This window comes from Cervus canadensis, chromosome 13 (assembly GCF_019320065.1).
Source record: "Cervus canadensis isolate Bull #8, Minnesota chromosome 13, ASM1932006v1, whole genome shotgun sequence".
Taxonomy (NCBI): Eukaryota; Metazoa; Chordata; class Mammalia; order Artiodactyla; family Cervidae; genus Cervus; species Cervus canadensis.
Window position 1 is genome coordinate 74,057,200 of NC_057398.1, and position 22,710 is coordinate 74,079,909.

The following is a 22,710-nucleotide window of genomic DNA, read 5'->3' on the forward strand; positions in this document are numbered from 1 at the left end:
TCCTTTTCCTATTTGGAACCAGTCTGTTGTTCCATGTTCGGTTCTAACTGTCGCTTCCTGTCCTGTATACTGGTTTCTTAGGTTATTTTTATTTACTTTTCCCCCATCACCACAACGCTTCAATGAACACCCCTGTACATATAGCCCAATATATAGAGAAAGTGGGGAGGCTGCCTTATCCTGTCTCTTTGACCCCATGCCAACTGGGACCTGATGTATATGTCAGCCTGGTATAGAGAAGCAGCCCGCAGTATATACGTGACCAGGTCCACAGCCCAACCCTGGACAGCCCACCGCACAAGCCAGTAGTTGCTGGACACACTGGCAGGGACCGCACCGGTGCTGCAGCTTTCTGAGGCTCTCTGGGGCTGTGCAGTTTCTCCACATTATTATTATTGCTTACTTGCTCATCCTCCAAGATGCAGGGTGAGAAAACACACATGGGATGGAAAAGATTCTCAAATGTAGTCAGTGCCGCTGCCTGTTAGCTGATCAGACGCTGCACAGGGGCTGCCCTCAATACGGTTTGTGGATATCTTTTCCATTATTCTGGCTCCACTCACTGCCACTGCGTTAACTGAGCTCTGACCAGGCTCCTTACAAAGACTAGCAGGGAAAACAGACTGTAAAGGAAACAGAAGTTTCAAGTAGGGTATGCAGACAGAGTTCAGCTTGGAGACATCAGCTAAAAAGACACAGGAAACAACCTTCCCTCAGTGGGGGCAGAAATTCTGCCACCTCCAGGAAGGAGAAGAGCCCCCACCTCTCCACAACTCAAGAGCCAGCTCTGCATTCATCTCCCTGTTTTCTACCCTCAGGGAGAAAGTTTCACAGCAATTAGACACACATCTTCTTCACAGCTGGAGGGAGAGGAGAGAGGGCTTGTGAAGCTCCCCACCCCCTCCACGTGGGGGAGAAGACAGCAGGATAGCAGAGCTGGCTCCCCTGCTAGCTGACGGCCTGTTAGCAAAGGAGAGAGAGGAAAGTAGTCATAACCTGTGGACACGATCCCATGCGTGCAAGCGTGTAGCCCAAGATTTGGGGAGGGTGAGGAGGGCCCTGGGTAGATGGAAAGAGAGAGACTGGCGATAGAAGGCCTGAAAGGGGGCTTGGATTCAGTATGAGAAGGCCTAGGGTTCCTCAAAACATGAAATAGAAAACTACTGTATGACCCAGCAAACCACTCCTGGGTACACAGCAAAGAACTAAAAATGCATGCCCATGTGAGAACTAACTTGTACATAAATGTTCACCGCAGCATAGTTGATCACAGGCAAAAACTGGAAACAACCCAAACAGTTCATCAACTGAGGATGGATAAATAAAATGTGGTATATCTATATATATAATGGAATATGATTTAACCATAAGAAGCAGTGATGTAGAGAGACATGCTACAATGTGGATGAACCTTGAAACATCATGCTAAGTAAAAGAAGCCAGACACAAATGACCACGTATTGCACCATTCCATTAATATGAAATGTCTGAAACAGGCAAATCTACAGAAGTAGGAAATAGATTAACGACTATCTAGGGCTAGAGGAAGACTGACCTTCCCTGGTGGCTCAGAGAGTAAAGAATCTGCCTGCAATGCAGGAGACCCAGGTTCGACCCCTGGGTCAGGAAGATGCCCTGGAGAAGAGAATGGCTACCAAACCAGCATTCTTGTCTGGAGAACTCCATGGACAGAGGAGCCTGGTGGACTACAGTCCATGGAGTTGCAAAGAGTTGGACACAACTGAGTGACTAACTCTCACTCCCTGAGAGAAAGACCACGGTCAGGGGGAAGAGGAGGGACTGCTAATGGGTATGGGGTTTTTTTGGTGAAAGGAGAAGGCAATGAAAATGTTCTAAAATTAACTATGGTGATTAGTGCCCAACTCTGTGAATATATTAAAAATCAGTGCATAATATATTTTTAACTTATTTTTTTGAAGTATAATTGATATGCAAGTTGTACATTTTATATAGGAGAACTGTATGGTACATGAATTCTATCTCAATGAAACTATTGTTTAAAACATCAATGAGAAACAAGGATTAATTACATAAGAACTTGGAAGGCTTTGTTAGAAAACTGTGATACTTCAAAAAAGGAAAATAAATGATTAAATTTATAAACGTAGCTTCAAATGTTCAAAGGAACTTAAGTTTATAATGGAATTGAAGAAGGAATTCATAGGGCCTGGACTCCATCTCAGGCCTGTCTGTGCTGATTGTGCACGGCCACCTCTCCAGTGGACTCTGAACTCTGTGCTTAGCGCCTGTGGGAATGACAATGGAAGGATAAGACCCCGCTCTGGGCAGGTGAATCTTGAAGAAGAGAAAACAGACACTAATCACCCCTGCCTCCGGACACTATCTATCAGAATGTAAGCACAGGCTTATCAGTTATTAACTATTTGGAATGTAACTGCGGGCTTATTGATTATTGACTGTTTGAACACATAACACGTGAATGATGGGGTTATTGTAGTTGTATTTACCCTTCCTTTGTTTATGTAAGTCTCAAGGGAATTGGGGTAGTGGGTTTGGACACATGGGGTATAAAAGATTTTCACAAATGCTGGTCGGGGTCCTTAGCTAAGAGGAGACTCTGCCTTGGGCCCGCCGGTGTAATAAACTGCACTCCACTATCTGCATTGTCCTTCTGAGTGAGTTTGTTTCCCGGAAAGCGTGGCTATAACAGAATCAAACAGATGATTATTAAAATTTACGAGATTTATAAAAAGAATTGTGAAATTTATCAGTTGAAAGGTTTAAGAGAAAACTAGGTTTCGGGATCAATATATCGAATACTGATTTTTTTAAAAAGACTCTGGGCTAACTCCTTGGATGCCACGCAGAACAAGCTGCAGTCTGCGTACTCCCTGTATCCGCAGCAAACTGCAACCCGCTGCGCGAACAGAGCCGCAGAGAGCACAACCCGAGACCTCAGGCTCCGTCTCGGCAGCTCCCCTGAGGGTGACGGCTGTGCCCGAGCCAGCCTCCTTCCAGATCCCCGCTTCCTCGCGCCAGTCACTGACCGCGGCATTCCCAGGCTCCCTGAGTGGGCTGTCTGTTTGGAGCCAGGCCCCTGTCCATCTGAGGAGCTACCATCTGGGCCCATCTGCTCACAACGTCACTCACATTAAGCTGCTTACTCCACCCTCTCTTTGTGGGATTCCAGGCCCAGTTTCAATAGACCGGGGTTCTAAAGCCATTTGAAAACGATGGATGAGCTCAAGCAGGAACGAAAAGGGTGGGGGCAGGGGAGAAGGAAGGCTACTGAAGAAGCTTGGGGTGGGGAGGAGGAAGGACCTCCAGCCCCTTACTGACTGTGAGCTTCCTGGGGCCGAGGGCGGTGTCTTCTCCTTCCTCCCTGCGCTCTCCACAGAAATGAGTGCCAGATGAAAGCAGAACGGGACCGACCAGGAACACGCAGCCCCGGGGAAACACGCCAGACAGGGATTCTGAGCCACAGCATCAAGAGGAAGGGATGTACTGTAATCCCCCTGGCGCAGGAAGGGGACGCAGGCTCGGGAGCCACATACCTGAGGTCCGCTCTCACCTCACGGCTCAGCAATTCGTTTACTCTCTCTGTCACAGCCTTAGCTTTCTTGTCTTTGAATGGGATAATACATTTATTAAAATAGTATTGTGATTACTAATTAAATGACTTGATTTAATTCATTTTAAGGGCTAATGCATATGTATAGCATCTAACGGGCTTCCCTTATAGCTCAGTAGGTAAAGAATCAGCCTGCAATGCAGGAGACCCAGGTTTGATCCCCAGATCGGGAAGATCCCCTGGAGAAGGAAATGGCAACCCACTCCAGTATTCTTGCCTGGAGAATCCCAAGGACAGAGGAGCACGGACAGTTCATGTGGTGGCAAGAGTCAGACATGACTTGGCAACTAAACCACCACTATGATAGCATCTAACACAAGGCTGGGCCCAAACTTGACTTTCAAAAACTACTGGTTACTTCTTGTTCCCCACAAGTGACAGATGGTACAATGCTTTGCTACATGGCTTTGGACAAGCTGGACTTTTGAACCTAGATGTGTCTTATAGATCTACAAAATACACAATGCCTCTGCTAATAACCATACACTAGCTCTGTGGCCAAGGAGTCATTACTCTGATCATACGGTTATCTGCACAAGGGCTGTCTACTGTGGACCAGACAGAAGGGTGGCTCCTTCGAGATTCCAGAGCAGCCAAAGCAGCCCTTCGCTCCCCTCTCTCCTGCCTCAACCCTGCGTCCTGAGCCAAAGCGCTACGAACTCCTGGAGATCACACCCTCCACCCCAATTCCGCCCCTGCTCACCCAGCCTCTTCCACCAGTGGCCCCACAACCCACGACATAACCACGCCAGGCGGGAGTCGACCTGAAAGGAGCCAGGTCCGTTCTGAGGATTCCATCCTGCTGTCAATATTGGTCTGGCTGCTGATATTCCAAGGGTAGCACATCCCTGGCTGCATTTTGAAGGTTCCTGTCTGACATGACAGGGAGGCGAAGAGAGGAAAGGACCGAGACAGCAGGAGGGAGCGGCATCTGTTCCCTCCCCTCCCTCCAGCCCTCTGCATTTACATCCAACACAGACACTGGTCTGGGTCCAACTGCCGTCCTGGCAGGCTTCTGCAGGCTGGAGATGTGAAAATACAGGAGCCTGGAGGAGGGGGTTGGGACAGACGGGATGCCGTTCCCTGCGTTATAAGATGCGCTGTTTGTCTAGGGGTCTGCGGCTGAGTGCTGGCTATGATACCGACACCAAAGACACCGGCTGCTCCAGCGGTGGAGGGTTCAGCAGGGCGGAGAGGGGGTAGAAGTGAGTGCATCGCCTCCACAGAGATGAGGCAGACAGCATGCGCCACCAAGGGGACCAGCTCTCCCTGCAGTCACCAGTGGCTCCACGCTCAGCCATGCACACCTCAGCACCCAGGAGAGTGTGGGAAGCGTGGGTGCTGTCTCAGGGGCCTGGAGTTGGTCCTGGTGGGGAGAGTTCCCAGTGAAGCCCCACGGCCCTCCCCCAATCATCTCCCAGCGGTGGTCCTGAGCCCCCCGTGGCCAGGGAGGCCCGCTGCAGTGTTTCTGGAGGGAGAAGGCCCAGCACCTGGCAGAGAGGCTGAGGGGTGTGAATGCAATTAACCAAATGATGCCATCTGGGAAACTGAAGCCCTGGGGAGGCTGGTGGGTCCTCTGCCTGTGTCACAGGGCAGGTGTCCGCTCCGAGCGCCTGGCAGGCCCAGGAGCTGAGGCACCGAGGGAGGGAGAGGTTAGTCTGAGCGCGGGCAGGTGCTCACCCTGGGGGAGACGGCTATGGCCCGGAACAAGAGGAGAGCCAGAGTGGAGGAGGACAGACAGACAGACAGGGGAGGTGCTCATCTGAGGCCTCCCAAACGGAGACACAAAATCAGATTTCTACCCGGAACCTGGCTGGAGTCCTGCCCAGATCATCTGTGCAGCCCAGCCCACCCTGAGAAGGCTCCGCAGCCCCGAAGTCAAATGGCCAGCCGTGTGGTCCCAGCGCTGCAGGACCGCCACGGTTACACCCGGGCGCGGGCGCCTTCTCAGCCGTGAGCGCTGAACACTCTCCTTCACCTGCAGTCCAGACACCAGTAAAACGTGGTACCAATGCGCCCGGTTTCACACAGATGCCTTGCGGAGGATTACAGGGAACACGCTGAGCGCGGGCGGCCAGGGAGCCCTCCAGGGCTGATTCAGGCAAGGCTGACTGTTACCACCCTCTAAAGAGCCTGCTCGGGCCTCCTCCTCTCAGAACTTCCCGGGCCCTCAGTAGCCATATGTGTGTACTCTTGTTTTCTTTTTTTAAGTTTCCCAGTCAACCTGAAAGTCCTCTGATCCTTTGACCCTTCATGATGCCTCAGACTGTAGGAGGCAGTGTGGTGTCCCAGCAAGAAAAATGGCCCACAATTCAGGACATCTGAGTCCTAATATGAGCTCTGTTGCGAATTCCTTATGTGGATGTTAAGAGAAATAAGTTCTTGAGCCTCAATTTATCCATCAATCAAATGGGAAGGATGACACCAGCCTTGTCCTCTTCACAGAATTTTCATGCAAGTCAAATGACACAACTAATCTAAACAAATGCACTATAAAATAAAAGCTCTGAACCAATATTAGGCTTGCAGATGAGACTGGAAGTGTCCAGAGGTGCGAACTACAACAGGTTTGTCCTGCATCAGGCAGGCTGCGGCAGGGTAGGACTCCGGCTGCCTGTCAGATGGGCTGCTGGGCAGGGACACTGCTGTCGTCAGAGAAGTGGAGGCTCCCGGGTGGAGCCCCTGAGTGGACAACTTGAGTGTGGCCGGACAACCCTGAGAGTGTGTGCCCAGGGAGGAGGGCAGAGGGGCGTTTGGAGGGAGCACAGAGATAGAAAGTAGGAAGGGTGCAAGTGCCAAGAGAGGGGGCACAGCAACCCAAAGCTGGGCCAGCCCCTGATTCTGGCACGCACCTGGGGTCTGTTCCTATGCTGTGCCGCAGATATTTACATGCCCATTGTAATAACCTATGCATTATTTTTGCAACCAGAGTCCTCCAAATACAAAGCAAAAAAAGCCTTGTGTCCCTGCTACTGCCAGTATGTTCAAGTTCAGTCTTTAGGAACAATGATCAGGTGAAAAAGTCCTATGGTCAGATGGATTTCCCAGGTGGTCCCCAAAACCTGACACTGTTCTAAGGCAAGTTGTAGATGTAGAAGAACCCCAACAGAAACTACCTTCATAAAACAGGTATATCCGAGCCACTGTTGCTATGACAAATAATAACTTTCATACTGAATACCCACTATAAGCCTACTATATGCCAGGCATGGTGTAGGGTTCCTTTATATGTTTCATCTTGACCACAAGATATTCCTTATTACCCCCATGTATACACCTAGAGTGGTTTGAAACTTTCCTACAGTCACAAAGCAAGGAGAGCTGGATTTTGTCTAGAGCCCAAATCCATGTTATCAGCATATCCCGTTAATAACTTTCAGCTCCCTCCCTGCCTGCATCCTCCCAGCCCAAATCCCCAACTCTTTCTGGGAGGAAAGAAGACATCTGAAAAGGGAACTGGAGCAATGAGGCAGAGACACCCACACTCAAGAACAGGGAAACGCTTCTCTGTTCAGGCTTCCAGGTCAGACTCCCTCAGCCCAGAAGCCTCCAGGCTGCTCGTTCGTGGTTCAGTGCCAATTACTCCTTGGTTAAAACTGTAGCCCTTAATTCTTGCATGTCCTCCCCTGACATTCCTGCCTGAGACCGAAACGGGAGCAGCAGGAAATTTTCTCCCAGAATGTAACAGTGCAGACCCTGGACACAGGGTGTGGCTTCAGCCACGAACCGCGCCCTGGACAGCTGTCCATCTGCCAGGGCCCCCTGCCCGCCCAGAGAAGGGGTTCTCACAAGGCCCCCCATATGCTGGCGCTGTCATTCAGGGGGCCCCCGGGTTGCAGAGGCCACGCTAAGGGGGGGGTGTGGGTCACAAACACAGCTGTTTCCATTTTTCAAATGAGGTGAACAGTCGGGACAATATGCAGGGCTAGTGCCGGCTCACTGCATCTGCTGGAGAAAAAGGAACAAGTGCTTCCCTGAAGCCAGCCTCCCGGCGAAGGACAGCCTTGCAGTCTGGCTCTGTAGCCCACTGCGGGGAGAAGGATGGAGCTGTCCCTCAGAAGATCCCAGGTCCAGAAACTTCTCTCATCAAAGAGAAGGGGCAGGAGGCACCAAACTCCTCCCTACCTCGCACTCACCGTCTCTGCCTCATTCAGCCTCCTTCCTGTAACGCCAGAGGGGGCTCCCTGCCTGGCCGCAGAGGCAAGGAAAACTCCAGCGTCCCAAACTGCACAGAAGTCAATCAACCTGTCACAAAGCAAGCACAAAGAAGAACCCCAGGGTCACTCGAGGAAAGAAAAAGAAAAGGCTTTGTGCTTTGTGGCTTGTTCATTCACTGGGAAATTACATCTTTGTCTACACCCGTTTGCACAGTTTTACATAGCATAAGAGCATCTTTGTTCACAGAAATTCAAAGCACTCTGCAAGAAATGGGAGAGATTCTGCAAGGTGCCTAAGCGTGCTGGACTTTGGGTAAGCAAAGTCGTCTCCCTCTCTCTCCATAATATCATTATTGTGACCTGACATCATAATCAAACTGTGGAATCCCTAGTCACCTAAAGGAGGGAAGCCATATCTCAAAGAATTTCTCCTACACCCAAGGGAGAATTTACCCAATAATTATCTCATTAATTTTCTTACTTAAGAGAAGTATTATGTTTTTCTTTCCCATCTACAGATAATCAAACCAAGTTCATAATAAGTAAGTTGCACATTAAAAGGAGACCTAATTTTGATGTTAGGGGACATGGGTATTAGGTCCTAGCTTTTTTTATTTAGGGTGGAGTCGCAGAGAGTCGGACACGACTAAGCGACTAAACAATACTTCCCTACATGTAACTCATTTTCCTCATCTGTAAAATGGGGAGAAGGTACAGGGCAGTGCATCAGATCACCAGACCATTAGTCGGCATTTCAAATGTTCAGGTCCCAGGTCTGATCCTTTGGGGCAATCACTTAGCCTTTCTCAGTACAGATAACATACTTCAATCATTTGCTTTAACATTAAAATGTGTCTGTAGGAAATGGTAACATCCACCTGTGTGGAGGGGAATGTGGCAATATCTAGTTGGTTTATTCTTGTCAGTTTGAAGGAACTCTTTACACTTTTTTTCATAGAACATGGATTTTTTAAATTCAAAATTATATGGCGTTTACTTGTAAAGAAAGATATTCTAAAAATTAAAGATTTCTTTCTTATAGTTACCATATTAATGGTTATTTAACACCATATTAATATGTTAAATTTACTATAATATCTTCAGCCAGTATGTATATTCAGCCAGTTTACGTATATTTGTTTTTTAACTTTTACAATGTTGTGTTGGTTTCTGCCAAACAGCAATGTGAATCAGGCGTAATTACACATTTAACCCGTACCTCCCTCCCCTCCCCATCCCATCCCCCCAGGTCATCACAGAGCCCAGGCGGGCTCCGTCTGCTACACAGCAACTTCTCACCAGCTGTCCGCTGAACACCTGATAGTGTATATATGCTGACACTACTTTCTCCATCGTCCCCTTCTCTTCTGCTCCCACCGTGTCCACAAGTCCATTCTCTACATCTGCATCTCCATTCCTTCCCTGAAAATAGGTTAATCAATACAATCCTTCTAGATTCCATATATGTGTGTTAATATATGATATTTGCTTTTCTCTTTCTGACTTACTTCACTCTGTCCATCTCACTAGAACTAACTCAAATTCATTCCTTTTTTGGTTAATATTCCATTGTATAAATATACCACATCTTTATCCATTCATCTGTCAATGGACATCTAGGTGCTTCCATGTCCTGGCTATTGTAAATAGTGCTGCTATGAACACTGGGGTACATGTCTTTTTCAATTTATGTTTTTCCCAGGGTATAGACCCAGTAGTGGGGTTACTGGGTCATATGGTAGATTTATTCCTAGTTTTTTTTTTTTTTTTTTTAAGAAATCTCCATACTGTTCTCTGTAAAAGCTGTATCAGTTTACCTTCCCACCAACAGTGTAGGAGGGTTCCCTTTTCTCCATATCCTCTCCAGCACTGATTGATTGTAGATTTTTTGATGATGGCCATTCTGAACGGTGTGAGGTGATACCTCATTGTAGTTTTGATTTGCATTTCTCTAATAATTAGTGATGTTCAGCATCTTTTCATGTGTTTATTGGCCATCTGTATGTCTTCTTTGGAGAAATGTCTGTTTAGGTTTTCTGCCCATTTTTTGACTGGGTTGTTTGTTTTTTTAATATTGAACTGTATGAATTGCCTATATATTCTGGAGATTAATCTTTTGTCAGTTTCATTTGCCATTCTGAGGGTTGTCTTTTAATCTTGTTTATTGTTTCCTTTGCTGTGCAAAAGCTTTTAATTTTAGTTAGGTCCCATTTTTTTAATTTTTGTTTTTATTTCCATTACTCTAACAAGTGGGTCAAAGAGGACCTTGCTGTGATTTATGTCAGAGTGTACTACCTATGTTTTCCTCTGACAGTTTTATAGTTTCTGGCCTTACGTTTAAGTCTTTAATCAATTTTGAGTTTATTTTTGTGTATGGTGTTAGGAAGTGTTCTAGTTTCATTCTTTTGCATGTAACTGTCCAGTTTTCCTAGCACCTCTTACAGAAGAGGCTGTCCTTTCTCCATAGTATATTCTTGTCTCCTTTGTAAAAAAGAAGGTGCCCAGATGTGTGTGGGTTTATCTCTGGGCTCTCTGTCTTGTTGCATTGGTCTATATTTCTGTTTCTGTTCGAGCACCACACTGTCTTGATGACTGTAGCTTTGTAGTATAATCTGAAGTCAGGAAGGTGATTCCTCCAGCTCCATTCTTCTTTCTCAGGACTGCTTTGGCTATTCGGGGCCTTCTGTGTTTCCATACAAATTGTGAAATTTTTTGTTCTAGTTCTGTGAAAAATATCATTGGTAGTTTAATAGGGATTGCACTGAATCTGTGTGATTGCTTTGGGTAGTACAGTCATTTTCACAATATTGATTCTTCCAATCCAAGAATATGGAATATCTCTCCATCTGTTTGTGCCATCTTGGATTTCTTTCATCAGTGTCTTATAGTTTTTTGCATATAGATCTTTTGTCTATTTAGGTAGCTTTATTCCTAGGTATTTTATTCTTTTTGTTGCAATGGTGAATGGGATTGTTTCTTTAATTCTCTTTTTGATTTTTCATTGTTAGTGTATAGGAATGCAAGGGATTTCTGTGCATTAATTTTATATCTTGTGACTTTACTATATTCATTGATTAGCTCTAGTAATTTTCTGGCAGAATCTTTAGGGTTTTCTATGTATAGTGTTATGTCATCTACAAACAGTGAGTTTTACTTCTTCTTTTCTGATCTGGATTCTTTTAATTTCATATTTTGCTTCTCTGATTGCTATGGCTAGGACTTTCAAAACTATATTGAGTAATATTGGAGAGAGTAGGCACCCTTATCTTGTTCTTGATCTTAGAGGAAATGCTTTCAATTTTTCATCATTGAGAATAATGTTTGCTGTGGGTTTGTCATACCTTTATTATGTTCAGGTAGGTCGATCTAGTCAAGGCTATGGTTCTTCTAGTAGTCATGTATGGATGTGAGAGTTGGACCATAAAGAAATCTGAGTGCCAAAGAACTGATGTTTTTGAACTGTGGTATTGGAGAAGACTCTTGAGAGTCCCTTGGACTGCAAGGAGATCCAACCAGTGCATCCTAAAGGAGATCAGGCCTGAGTGTTCATTGGAAGGACTGATGCTGAAGCTGAAACTCCAATACTTTGGCCACCTGATGGGAAGAGCTGACTCAATGGAAAAGACCCTCATGCTGGGAAAGACTGAAGGCAGGAGGAGAAGGGGACGACAGAGGATGAGATGGTTGGATGGCATCACCGTCTCGATGGGCATGAGTTTGGGTAAACTCCAGGAGTTGGCAATGGACAGGAAGGCCTGGCATGCTACATACAGTCCATGGGGTCACAAAGAGTCGGACACGACTGAGCAAATGAACTGAACTGAACTGAGGTTTCTTCTATGCCTACTATCTGGAAAGATTTTATCAAAATGGGTGTTGATTTTGCCAAAAGCTTTCTCTGCATCTACTGAGATGATTATATGGTTTTTATCTTTCAGTTTGTTGGTATGGTGTATCACACTGATTGATTTGTGGATGTTGAAAAATCCTTGCATCCCTGGGATAAATTCCACTTGATCAAGGTGTATGATCCTTTAAGTGTGTTCTTGGATTCTGTTTGCTGGAATTTTGTTGAGAATGTCTGCATCTATACAAAGGAACACTTTAGGAAAATTACCTCTTTAGAAGAGGAGCTATACTGTTCATGTCAATATTTTTACCCTAACATTATTTATGATATTTTTGCCATGACAAAAAAAGTTTTTTCATAGTTAAATAGATCTCTTATCACTGCTTTTTGTCATACTTAGGTCTCTATTTTCAAGAATATTTTTAAGATTCCCATATATTCCTTAGCATTTCTATAGTTTAATATTTTTGTTTCAATCTTCTATTCATCTGGAAATTATTTTGAAATCATAGGAGGGAGGACTATAGGTTTATAAATATATCAGCTGGATTTCCCAACTTCATTTACTGAAGAATTCACATTTTACCCTTTGGTTGGAAATACCATCTGTATCATATATTAAATCCCCTTATGCATTGGGGTCTATTTCTGGATTTTCTCTTTCACTCATCTATTTATTTCTTCATATGCAGGTACCATACACTTTCAATTACTGTAATTGATTAAATTTGGTTTTTAAGAATTTTCCTGTTTATTCTTGCTTGTTTTTTTCCACATGAACTACAAAACCAGGTTCTCTAGTTTTTTTTTTAATCAGATGGTATTTTTAAACTGTATTAATATTGTAAATTAACTTAGAAATGACATATTTATGATGTTGAATCTACTTAAGAATGTGACATACTTTTAGAGGAATGGATAAGAAGATGTGGTACATATATACAGTGGAATATTACCAAGCCATTAAAAAGAGTGAAATAAATCCATTTGCAGCAATGTCTTCAACACAGTGCTAGAAGTTTTAGCTACTGGAATAAGGCAAGAAAAGGAAATAAATGGCATACAAGTCAGAATGGAAGAAATAAAACTGTTTCTACGTGCTGATAACATGATGGTCTATGTAGAAAATCCCAAGGAAATTACAAAAAGATCGTCTTAGAACTAGAGTCATCAAGGTCTCAGGATATCAGATTAAACACCCCAAAATCATTTCTATTTCTGTGTGTAAGCAATGAACACATGGAAAAAATTTCAGTACCCCTTTACAATCCCTCAAAAATTCAATACATAAGTATAAAATGAATAAAACATGTACAGGACTTATATGCTGATAACTACTGATGAAGTAAATCAAAGCACTACAAAAATGGAGAGACATATATCATGTTCATGGATTAGAAGACTCAACAAAGTAAGCATGCAAATTCTCTGCAAATTTATATACTGGTTTAAAACAACCTCTATCAAAATCCTACCAAGATTTTTAATAGATATAGACAGATTGTGCTAAAATTTATATGGAAATACAAAGAAACTAGAATAACTAAAATAATTTTAAAAAAGAAAAATGAGAAGAATCAGTCTACCCAATTAAAAGACTCATTACATAGCTACAGTAATCAAAACTATGTGGTATTGGTGGAGGAACAGACACACAGATCAATGGGACAGAACAGAGAAACCAGAAATAAAGCAACATAAATATGCTCAACTGATTTTTTACAAAGAAGCCAAAATAATGGAGGAAGATAACCTTTTCAACAAATGGTGTTGGAGGAATTGGACATCCATAGGATCCACAGGCAAAAAATATATATATATATTTTTAACACAAGTCCTTATACAAAAATGGCTTCAAATGGATGGTGGACTTAAAATGTAAAACTTGTAGAATAAACACAAGAGAAAATCTAAGCAAACTAGATTTGCTGACAAGAGCAAGGTCTGTAAAAGGAAAATTGATAAACTGGACTTCAAAACTTAAACTTTGTTTTGCAAAAGATAAGAGCAGGAGAAACCATGCATATGACAAAGAACTAGCTCTAGAATATAAAATAAAGAACCTCAAAAGTCAGCAATAAAGAAACAAACATCCAGTTAGGACATGATCAAAGTTTTGAAAAGATATTTCACTGAAATATCTATTCAGACAGCAAACAAGTATTGAAAAGATATTCAACATAATTAACCATCAGGGGAATGCAAATTAAAACCCACAATAAAAAGAAAAAAATCCAGTGAGATATCACTACACATCTATCAGAATGGCTAAAATAATAAAAAATGGTGACAACAGCAAATGCTGACAAGATGTAGAAAAACTAGATTACTTATCCACTGCTGGTGGAAATGCAAAATAATACATACAGTCTAGAACACAGTTTGACAATTTCTTAAAACAAAAACAAAAACAAAACATGTAACTACCATGTAATTCACAAATGCACTTCTAGGCATTTATCCCAGAGAAATAAAGACTTATATTCATAGCAAAACCTGTATACGAATGTTTATAGTGGCCTTATTCATAATAACCCCCAGATGGAAACAACCCCAGTATCTTTTTTTTCCTCTGTTGGCTATCTATTTTACATATGGTAATGTAACCCCAGTATCTTTTAAAGGATGAATGGTTAAACAAATAGCAGTATGTCCACATCATACAACACTACCCAGCAATAAAAAGGAAAGAACTATTGAAACATGCAAATAACTTGGACAAATCTCCACCAAATTATGCTGAGTGAAAAAAGTCAACCCAAATGGTTAAATATTGTGTAATTCCATTCATATAACATTCTGGAAATGACAAAAATTATAGAAACAGAATAGATTATTGGTTGCCATGGGTTAAGAAAGGGGATTCGTGATAGGAAAAGATGGGTGTGTCTATAAAAGTTTAACAAGCGAGATCTCTGTACTGAGAGAAAGGTTTTTATCTTGACAGTACATTGTCAATATCCTAGTGTGGTATTATACTACAGTTTTGCTAGGTGTTACTATTGAGGGAAACTGGGAAAAGCATAGGGCTTCCCAGGAGGCCCAACGGTAAAGAATCTGCCTGCCAATGCAGCAGACACAGGAGACATGGGTTTGATCCCTGGGTCAGGAAGATCCCCTGGAGAAGGAAATGGCAACCCACTCAAGTATTGTTGCCGAGAGTATTCCATGGACAGAAGAGCCTGGCGGGCTTCAGTTCAAAGGATTACAAAGAGTCAGGCATGACTGAGCAACTGAGCATGCATGGGCAAAGCATATAAAGGATCTCTCTGTATTATTTGCTTTGACTGCATATGAACCTATAATTGTCTCAAATAAAAAATTTAATTAAAGTAGTTTTTAGCTGATTCTCTTTGTATTTCACATAATAATATCATCTGTAAATAATTATAATGTTATTTTCTCCTTTCCAATTTTTATGCCTCATTTCCTTCTTTTGGCAGATTCAACTTAATGTTAGGCATTAGAAAAACAAACTGAGAAGAAAAATCTGCTACCACACAAAGTAATACAAACTGGATGGAAATATCTTTTTAACATATTTTCATTATGTGCTAGCACATATTACAGAATTTTGACATTATTTTTAAAAACTAAAACATTTTCCCAGATGTATTTAAAAGCTGTATCTGCACAGTAAGGGGAGGAATAACCAGGAGAGGCTAGAGGGGCCTGCACAGCCACGAAGAGAGACACTTCTAAGAGAAGCCGCAGACTTAGAGAAAATGTTTGAAAGACAAATCTGGTAAAGGGCTGGTTGCAGAACGCACAATGAATTCTCAGCTGAATAATAAGCCAATAAACAACCCAATAAAAAATAAGCAAAAGATCTAAATAGATCTTCAGCAAAGGAGATACATGTGGCAAATAAGCACTCAAGAAGATATTCAGCACTGCCTGTCATTAGGGAAGTGCAAATTAAAACCAATGAGATACTATGAGACACTATTATGTATCTGTTAGAATAACAGCTCAAAAACCCCAGAAAGCGAAAACCTCACATGATGGTGAGGATACAAGGCTGCTGGAACTTACATACATAAAAATAGTATATCTACTTTGGAAAACCACTTGGCAGATTCTTAAAGGTGAAATATATAGTTACTATATGACCCAGTAATTCCACTCCTGGGTATTTACCCAAGAGAAATTAATATATATTTCTACAGAAAAACCCAAGTAAGATGGTAGGTGTTGTGACAGGGCATCAGAGGGCAGACACACTAAAACCATAATCACAGAAAACTAGCCAATCTGATCACACGGACCACAGCCTTGTCTAACTCAGTGAAACTAAGCCATGCCATGTGGGGCCACCCAAGACAGCCGGGTCATGGTGGACAGGTCTGACAGAATGTGGTCCACTGGAGAAGGGAATGGCAAACCACTTCAATATTCTTGCCTTGAGAACCCCATGAACAGTATGAAAAGGCAAAAAGATAGGATACTGAAAGATGAACTCCCCAGGTCGGTAGGTGCCCAATATGTTACTGGAGATCAGTATAGAAATAACTCCAGAAAGAACGACGGGATGGAGCCAAAGCAAAAACAATACCCAGTTGTGGATGTGACTGGTGATAGAAGCAAGGTCCAATGCTATAAAGAGCAATACTGCATAGGAACCTGGAATGTTAGGTCCATGAATCAAGGCAAATTGGAAGCGGTCAACAGGAGATGGCAAGAGTGAATGTCGACATTCTAAGAATCAATGAACTAAGATGGACTGGAATGGGTGAATTTAACTCAGATGACCATTATATCTACTACTGTGGGCAGGAATCCCTTAGAAGAAATGGAGTAGCCATCATGGTCAACAAGAGTCCGAAATGCAGTACTTGGATGCAATCTCAAAAAAACGACAGAATGATCTCTGTTTGTTTCCAAGGCAAACCATTCAATATCACGGTAATCAAAGCCTATGCCCCAACCAGTAACGCTGAAGAAGCTGAAGTTGAAGGGTTCTGTGAAGACCTACAAGACCTTTTAGAACTAACACCCAAAAAAGATGTCCTTTTCATTATAGGGGACTGGAATGCAAAAGTAGGAAGTCAAGAAACACCTGGAGTAACAGGCAAATTTGGCCTTGAAGTATGGAATGAAGCAGGGCAAAAGCTAATAGAGTTTTGCCAAGAGAACGCACTGGTCATAGCAAACACCCTTTTCCAACAACACAAGAGAAGACTCTACACATGGACATCCCCAGATAGTCAACACTGAAATCAGACTGATTATATTCTTTGCAGCCAAATATGGAGAAGCTCTATACAGTCAGCAAAAACAAGACCAGGAGCTGACTGTGGCTCAGATCATGAACTCCTTATTGCCAAATTCAGACTTAAATTGAGGAAAGTAGGGAAAACCACTAGACCATTCAGGTATGACCTAAATCAAATCCCTTATGATTATACAGTGGAAGTGAGAAATAGATTTAAGGGACTAGATCTGATAGACAGATTGCCTGATGAACTATGGATGGAGGTTCGTGACATTGTACAGGAGACGGATAAAGACCATCCCCAAGAAAAAGAAATGCAAAAAAGCAAAATGGCTGTCTGAGGAGGCCTTACTAATAGCTGAGAAATGAAGAGAAGCAAAAAGCAAAGGAGAAAAGGAAAGATATTCCATTTGAATGCAGAGTTCCAAAGAATAGCAAGGAGAGATAAGAAAGCCTTCCTCAGTGATCAATGCAAAGAAATAGAGGAAAACAATAGAATGGGAAAGACTAGAGATCTCTTCAAGAAAATTAGAGATACAAAGGGAACCTTTCATGCAAAGATGGGCTCGATAAAGGACAGAAATGGTATGAACCTGACAGAAGCAGAAGATATTAAGAAGAGGTGGCAAGAATACACAGAAGAACGGTACAAAAAAGATCTTCAAGACCCAGATAATCACGATGGTGTGATCACTCACCTAGAGCCAGACGTCCTGGAATGTGAAGTCAAGTGGGCCTTAGGAAGCATCATGCGAACAAAGCTAGTGGAGGTGATGGAATTCCAGTTGAGATATTTCAAATCCTGAAAGATGATGCTGTGAAAGTGCTGCGCTCAGTATGCCAGGAAATTTGGAAAACTCAGCAGTGGCCACAGGACTGGAAAAGGTCAGTTTTCATTCCAATCCCAAAGAAAGGCAATGCAAAAGAATGCTCAAACTACCACACAATTGCACTCATTTCACACGCTAGTAAAGTAATGCTCAAAATTCTCCAAGCCAGGCAATACATAAAACGTGAACTTCCAGATGTTCAAGCTGGTTTTAGAAAAAGCAGAGGAACCAGAGATCAAATTGCCAACATCCACTGCATCATCGAAAAAGCAAGAGAGTTCCAGAAAAACATCTATTTCTGCTTTATTGACTATGCCAAAGTCTTTGACTGTATGGGTCACAATAAACTGTGGAAAATTCTGAAAGAGATGGGAATACCAGATCATCTGACCTGTCTCTTGAGAAACCTGTATGTAGGTCAAGAAGCAACAGTTAGAACTGGACATGGAACAACAGACTGGTTCCAAATAGGAAAAGGAGTACGTCAAGGTTGTATATTGTCACCCTGCTTATTTAACTTATATGCAGAGTACATCATGAGAAACGCTGGGCTGGAGGAAGCACAAGCTGGAATCAAGATTGCCGGGAGAAATATCAATAACCTCAGATATGCAGACGACACCACCCTTATGGCAGAAAGTGAAGAGGAACTAAAGCCTCTTGATGAAAGTGAGGGAGAATGAAAAAGTTGGCTTAAAGCTCAACATTCAGAAAACTAAGATCATGGCATCCAATGCTATCACCTCATGGGAAATAGATGGGGAAACAGTGGAAACAGTGTCAGACTTTTATTTTTTGGGGCTCCAAAATCACTGTAGATGGTGATTGCAGCCATGAAATTAAAAGACACTTACTCCTTAGAAGGAAAGTTATGACCAACCTGGATAGCATATTTAAAAGCAGAGACATTACTTTGCCTCCAAAGGTCCGTCTAATCAAGTCTATGGTTTTTCCAGTGGTCATGTATGGATGTGAGAGTTGGACGGTGAAGAAAGCTGAGCACTGAAGAATTGATGCTTTTGAACTGTGGTGTTGGAGAAGACTCTTGAGAGTCCCTTGGACTGCAAGGAGATCCAACCAGTCCATCCTAAAGGAGATCAGTCCTAGGTGTTCATTGGAAGGACTGATGTTGAAGCTGAAACTCCAGTACTTTGGCCACCTGATATGACAGGTTGACTCCTTGGAAAAGACCCTAATGCTGGGAAGGATTGGGGGCAGGAGGAGTAGGGGATGACAGAGGATGAGATGGCTGGATGGCATCACTGACTCGATGGACATGGGTTTTGGGTAGACTCCAGGAGTTGGTGTTGGACAGGGAGGCCTGGCGTGCTGTGGTTCATGGGGTTGCAAACAGTAGGCACCAAATGAGTGACTGAACTGAACTGAACTGAACAGAAAAACCTACACATGAATATTCATAGCAAGTTTATTCATAATTGCCAAAAACTAGAAATAAGCCAAATATCTGTCAATAGGTGAGTGGATAAATAAACTGTGTATGTAATACAATGGAAAACTACTTATCAATAAAAAAGAGATCTATTGATATAAGCAACAAATTAGAGGCATCTCCAATGCATTGTTAAGTAAAAGAAGCCAGTCTCACATGATTTCATTTATATGACATTTTTAGGAAATGCATACTCCACGGACATAATACAGATCAGTGGTTACCAGAAGCTGGGACTGTGGGGAGAAAATTAACCAAAAGGGGGTATATGAGAACTTCTATGGAATGATGGAAATGCTCTGTATTTTGATTATGGTGGTGGTTACATAACTGTATGTATTTGCAAAATTTAAAGGACTAAACACCTAACAGAAGTGGATTTTATTCTAAGGTATATCTCCATTGACTGAACTTGGAAAAAAAAAAATCTTTTAAGGTATAAGAAAGGCAGATTAAAACCTGGGGGAAGATACTAGATATACAGATCTGACAAAGGATTACTATCAAGAATATATAAAGAAGTTCTATAAGTAGATAAAAGGATAACTAATCCAACAGAAATACAGTAAGGAGACAAGAATGCATATGGTTAATAAACATAGTACTGGTAATTGGGAAATGCACATCAGGACCAATTTACAAACTCATTCAATTGGCAAAAATTACTAAATCGGATGATATCAACTGCTCAAAGAGGTTGAAAATAGAGAGTTTCTTATACACTGCTAAGGGTATAATCACTTTAGAAAAAGTTTAACATCATTCCCGAAAGTTGCATTCACAAACAATGATTTAGCAAATTTACTTCTAGATATAGACCCATAAGAAACTGTTGTATATGTAAAACTATGTCTCTGGCAGCATTGTTCACTATAGGAGAAACCTAGAAATGGCCCAAAAGTTCATCAGCAAAGAAATGGATAATTAAACTGTGTTAGAGCCAAAGAGTGAAATACACAAAGCAGACAAAATAAGTGAATTAGAGTGCTATGCAATAAAGCGATATAATAAAGAGGAAATAAAAGAAAACAGGATTCAAAATAACGATTACTACAACTCAACAACAACAAAATACACACAATTAAAACATGGGCAAAGGACTTGAATTGACATTTCTCCAAAGAAGATACATAAATGACCAAGACGCATATAAAAAGATGTGCAATAGGGAAATGCAAATCAAAACCACAATGGGAAATCATCACATACCCATTAGGATGGCCACTATCCAAAACAAACAAACAGAAATCAACAAGTGTTGCCAAGGATGTGGAGAAACTGGAACCTCCTACATTGCTGGGGGGAGTATAGTGCAGCCTTTATGGAAAGCAGCATGATGGTTCCTCAAAAAATTAAAAATAGAGTTACTACATGATCCAGCAATTCCATTCTGGGTACGTATAAAAAAGAATGGAGGGACTTCCCTGGCGGTCTAGTGGTTAAAACTCCATGCTTCCACTACACAAGGTGTGGTTTTGATCCCTGGTTGGGGAACTAAGATCCCGTGTGCTGTGTAGTGCAGCCAAAAAATTATTTAAATTTTTTAAATTAAAAAAAAAAAGAATTGAAAGCAAGATTTCAAAGAAATATCTGCATACCCATGTTCATAGTAGCATTATTCAAGATAGCCAAAAGGTGTAAGTAACTCAAGTATTCATCAACAGATGAAAGGATCAACAAAATGTGGTAAAAACATACAATGGAATATTCTTCAGTCTTAAAAAACAAGGAAATTCTATCATGTGCTACAACATGGATAAACTTTAAGGGTACTATGCAAATTAAAATGTCAGTCACAAAAGGAAAAATACTGTATGATTCCACTTATATGTGATACCTAGAATAGTCATATTTCATAGAGACAGAAAGTAGAATGATGGCTGCCAAGGGGAGGAGGAATAAGGAGCTGTTCTTTAATGGGTACAGAGTTTAAGTCTTGCAAGATGAAAACAGTTCTGAAGATGAATTGCACAACTATGCAAATGTACTAAACACTATAGAGCCGCACACTTTAAAAATGGTTTAAATGGTAAATTTTATGTCATGCATATTTTACTACAATTGAAAAGGAAAGATAATGATTACTTCTGGTAGTGAGAGAGGTGGAAAGAACAGCTTAGTTGTGATGGGACCATAAGATTAGATATGTGCTAGTTCTCAAAGTCTTATATTTTGTTATATGTGGTAGATTTGCAAGTAGTTACAATATTGCTATAAATAAATAAGTAAACGGATGATTGCTGCTGCTGCTGCTGCTAAGCTGCTTCAGTCGTGTCCGACTCTGTGCGACCCCATAGATGGCAGCCCACCAGGCTCCCCCGTCCCTGGGATTCTCCAGGCAAGAATACTGGAGTGGGTTGCCATGTCATTCTCCAATGCATGAAAGTAAAAAGTGAAAGTGAAGTCACCCAGTCGTGTCCGATTCTCGGTGACCCCATGGACTGCAGCCTACCAGGCTCCTCCATCCATGGGATTTTCCAGGCAAGAGTACTGGAGTGGGGAGCCATTGCCTTCTCCGAAATGGATGATTAGGAAGGAAAAAAAAAGTAGGAAGGAAGCGGGGAAGAAGGGAGAGATAAGGAGGGAGGGAGAGAAGGAATAAAAGAAAGAAAAACAGCAGGGCATGCTTGGACCAATGATGAGAATGAGTCATGAACCAAGCATCATGATTAATCCAATGCTGTGTTCCTGAAGTCCTTCCCTAAAAACTTCCAAAGGGTCAAAGGAATCCTAGATTATCTGAAATGAAACGGATCTCAGAAACCACTAACTGAATTCCATCATTCAAGATGATGAGAAAAGTGATGCAGAAATAGATGAGAAATGTGAATGATGATCAGAGAAGTTCAGTGATTTCTCTAAAGTCACACAGATATCCACATTCTAATCCTTCCTCAGCTATGTTTTTTAAAACAGACAGTAGCAATGAGGGCAAATTAAGAACAGACATCCATTCTTACAACCATCCCATTCTTACAATATTCCTATAAGGAAGGAATTATTATTCAAATTTTACATATGAGAAATCTGAAGCCTAACGATGTTTAAAAAAACTTGCCTAAGGTTTCTCAGCTGGTGAGAGGGAGAGTCAGCACTCAAACCCAGGTTGGTGGGTGTCTTCAGGACCCACACTCCCTTCATGCCACTCAGAAGCCTGGTTCACAGCTACAGGGCGACATTCCCACTGCTGCTTTGTGACGGCCCTCAATTTCATTTAAAACTTCTCTTTGTAATTTTTTAAAATGTATTTATTTTTTATTGAATTTTACTGCTTTACGGAATTTTGCTGTTCTCTGTCAAACCTCAACATGAATCAGCCGCAGGTCACATCTATCCCCTCCCTCTGAACCTCCTCCCGTCTCCCGCCCCCTCCCACCCCTCTAGGTTGTACTGAGCCCCTGTTCCGGCTTCCTGAACCACACAGCAAATTCCCCTTGGCTATCTGTTTCACATATGGTAACGTAAGTTTCCATGATACTCTCTCCACACCTCTCACCCCCTCCTCCCCTCTCCCCATGGCCATAAGTCTATTTTCTATGTCAGTTTCTCCACTGTTGCCCTGTAAATAAATTCTTCAGTACCATTTTTCTAGATT

At 42.2% G+C, this 22,710-nt stretch overlaps 1 protein-coding gene across 22 annotated transcripts in view; it reads right to left on the reverse strand.

Annotated features, from left to right (window-relative positions):
* NFASC (neurofascin) overlaps positions 1-22,710 on the reverse strand; it is a 199,215-nt gene that overhangs the window by 91,668 nt on the left and 84,837 nt on the right. For 21 of the 22 annotated variants that reach the window (XM_043485665.1, XM_043485651.1, XM_043485669.1 and 18 more), the window contains one exon: positions 7,750-7,858. The exons of the other annotated variant lie outside the window; for it this stretch is intronic. In XM_043485665.1, the coding sequence (XP_043341600.1) occupies positions 7,750-7,858 (109 nt within the window). The remainder of the gene's footprint in view (positions 1-7,749; positions 7,859-22,710) is intronic. 22 annotated transcript variants of the gene reach the window in all.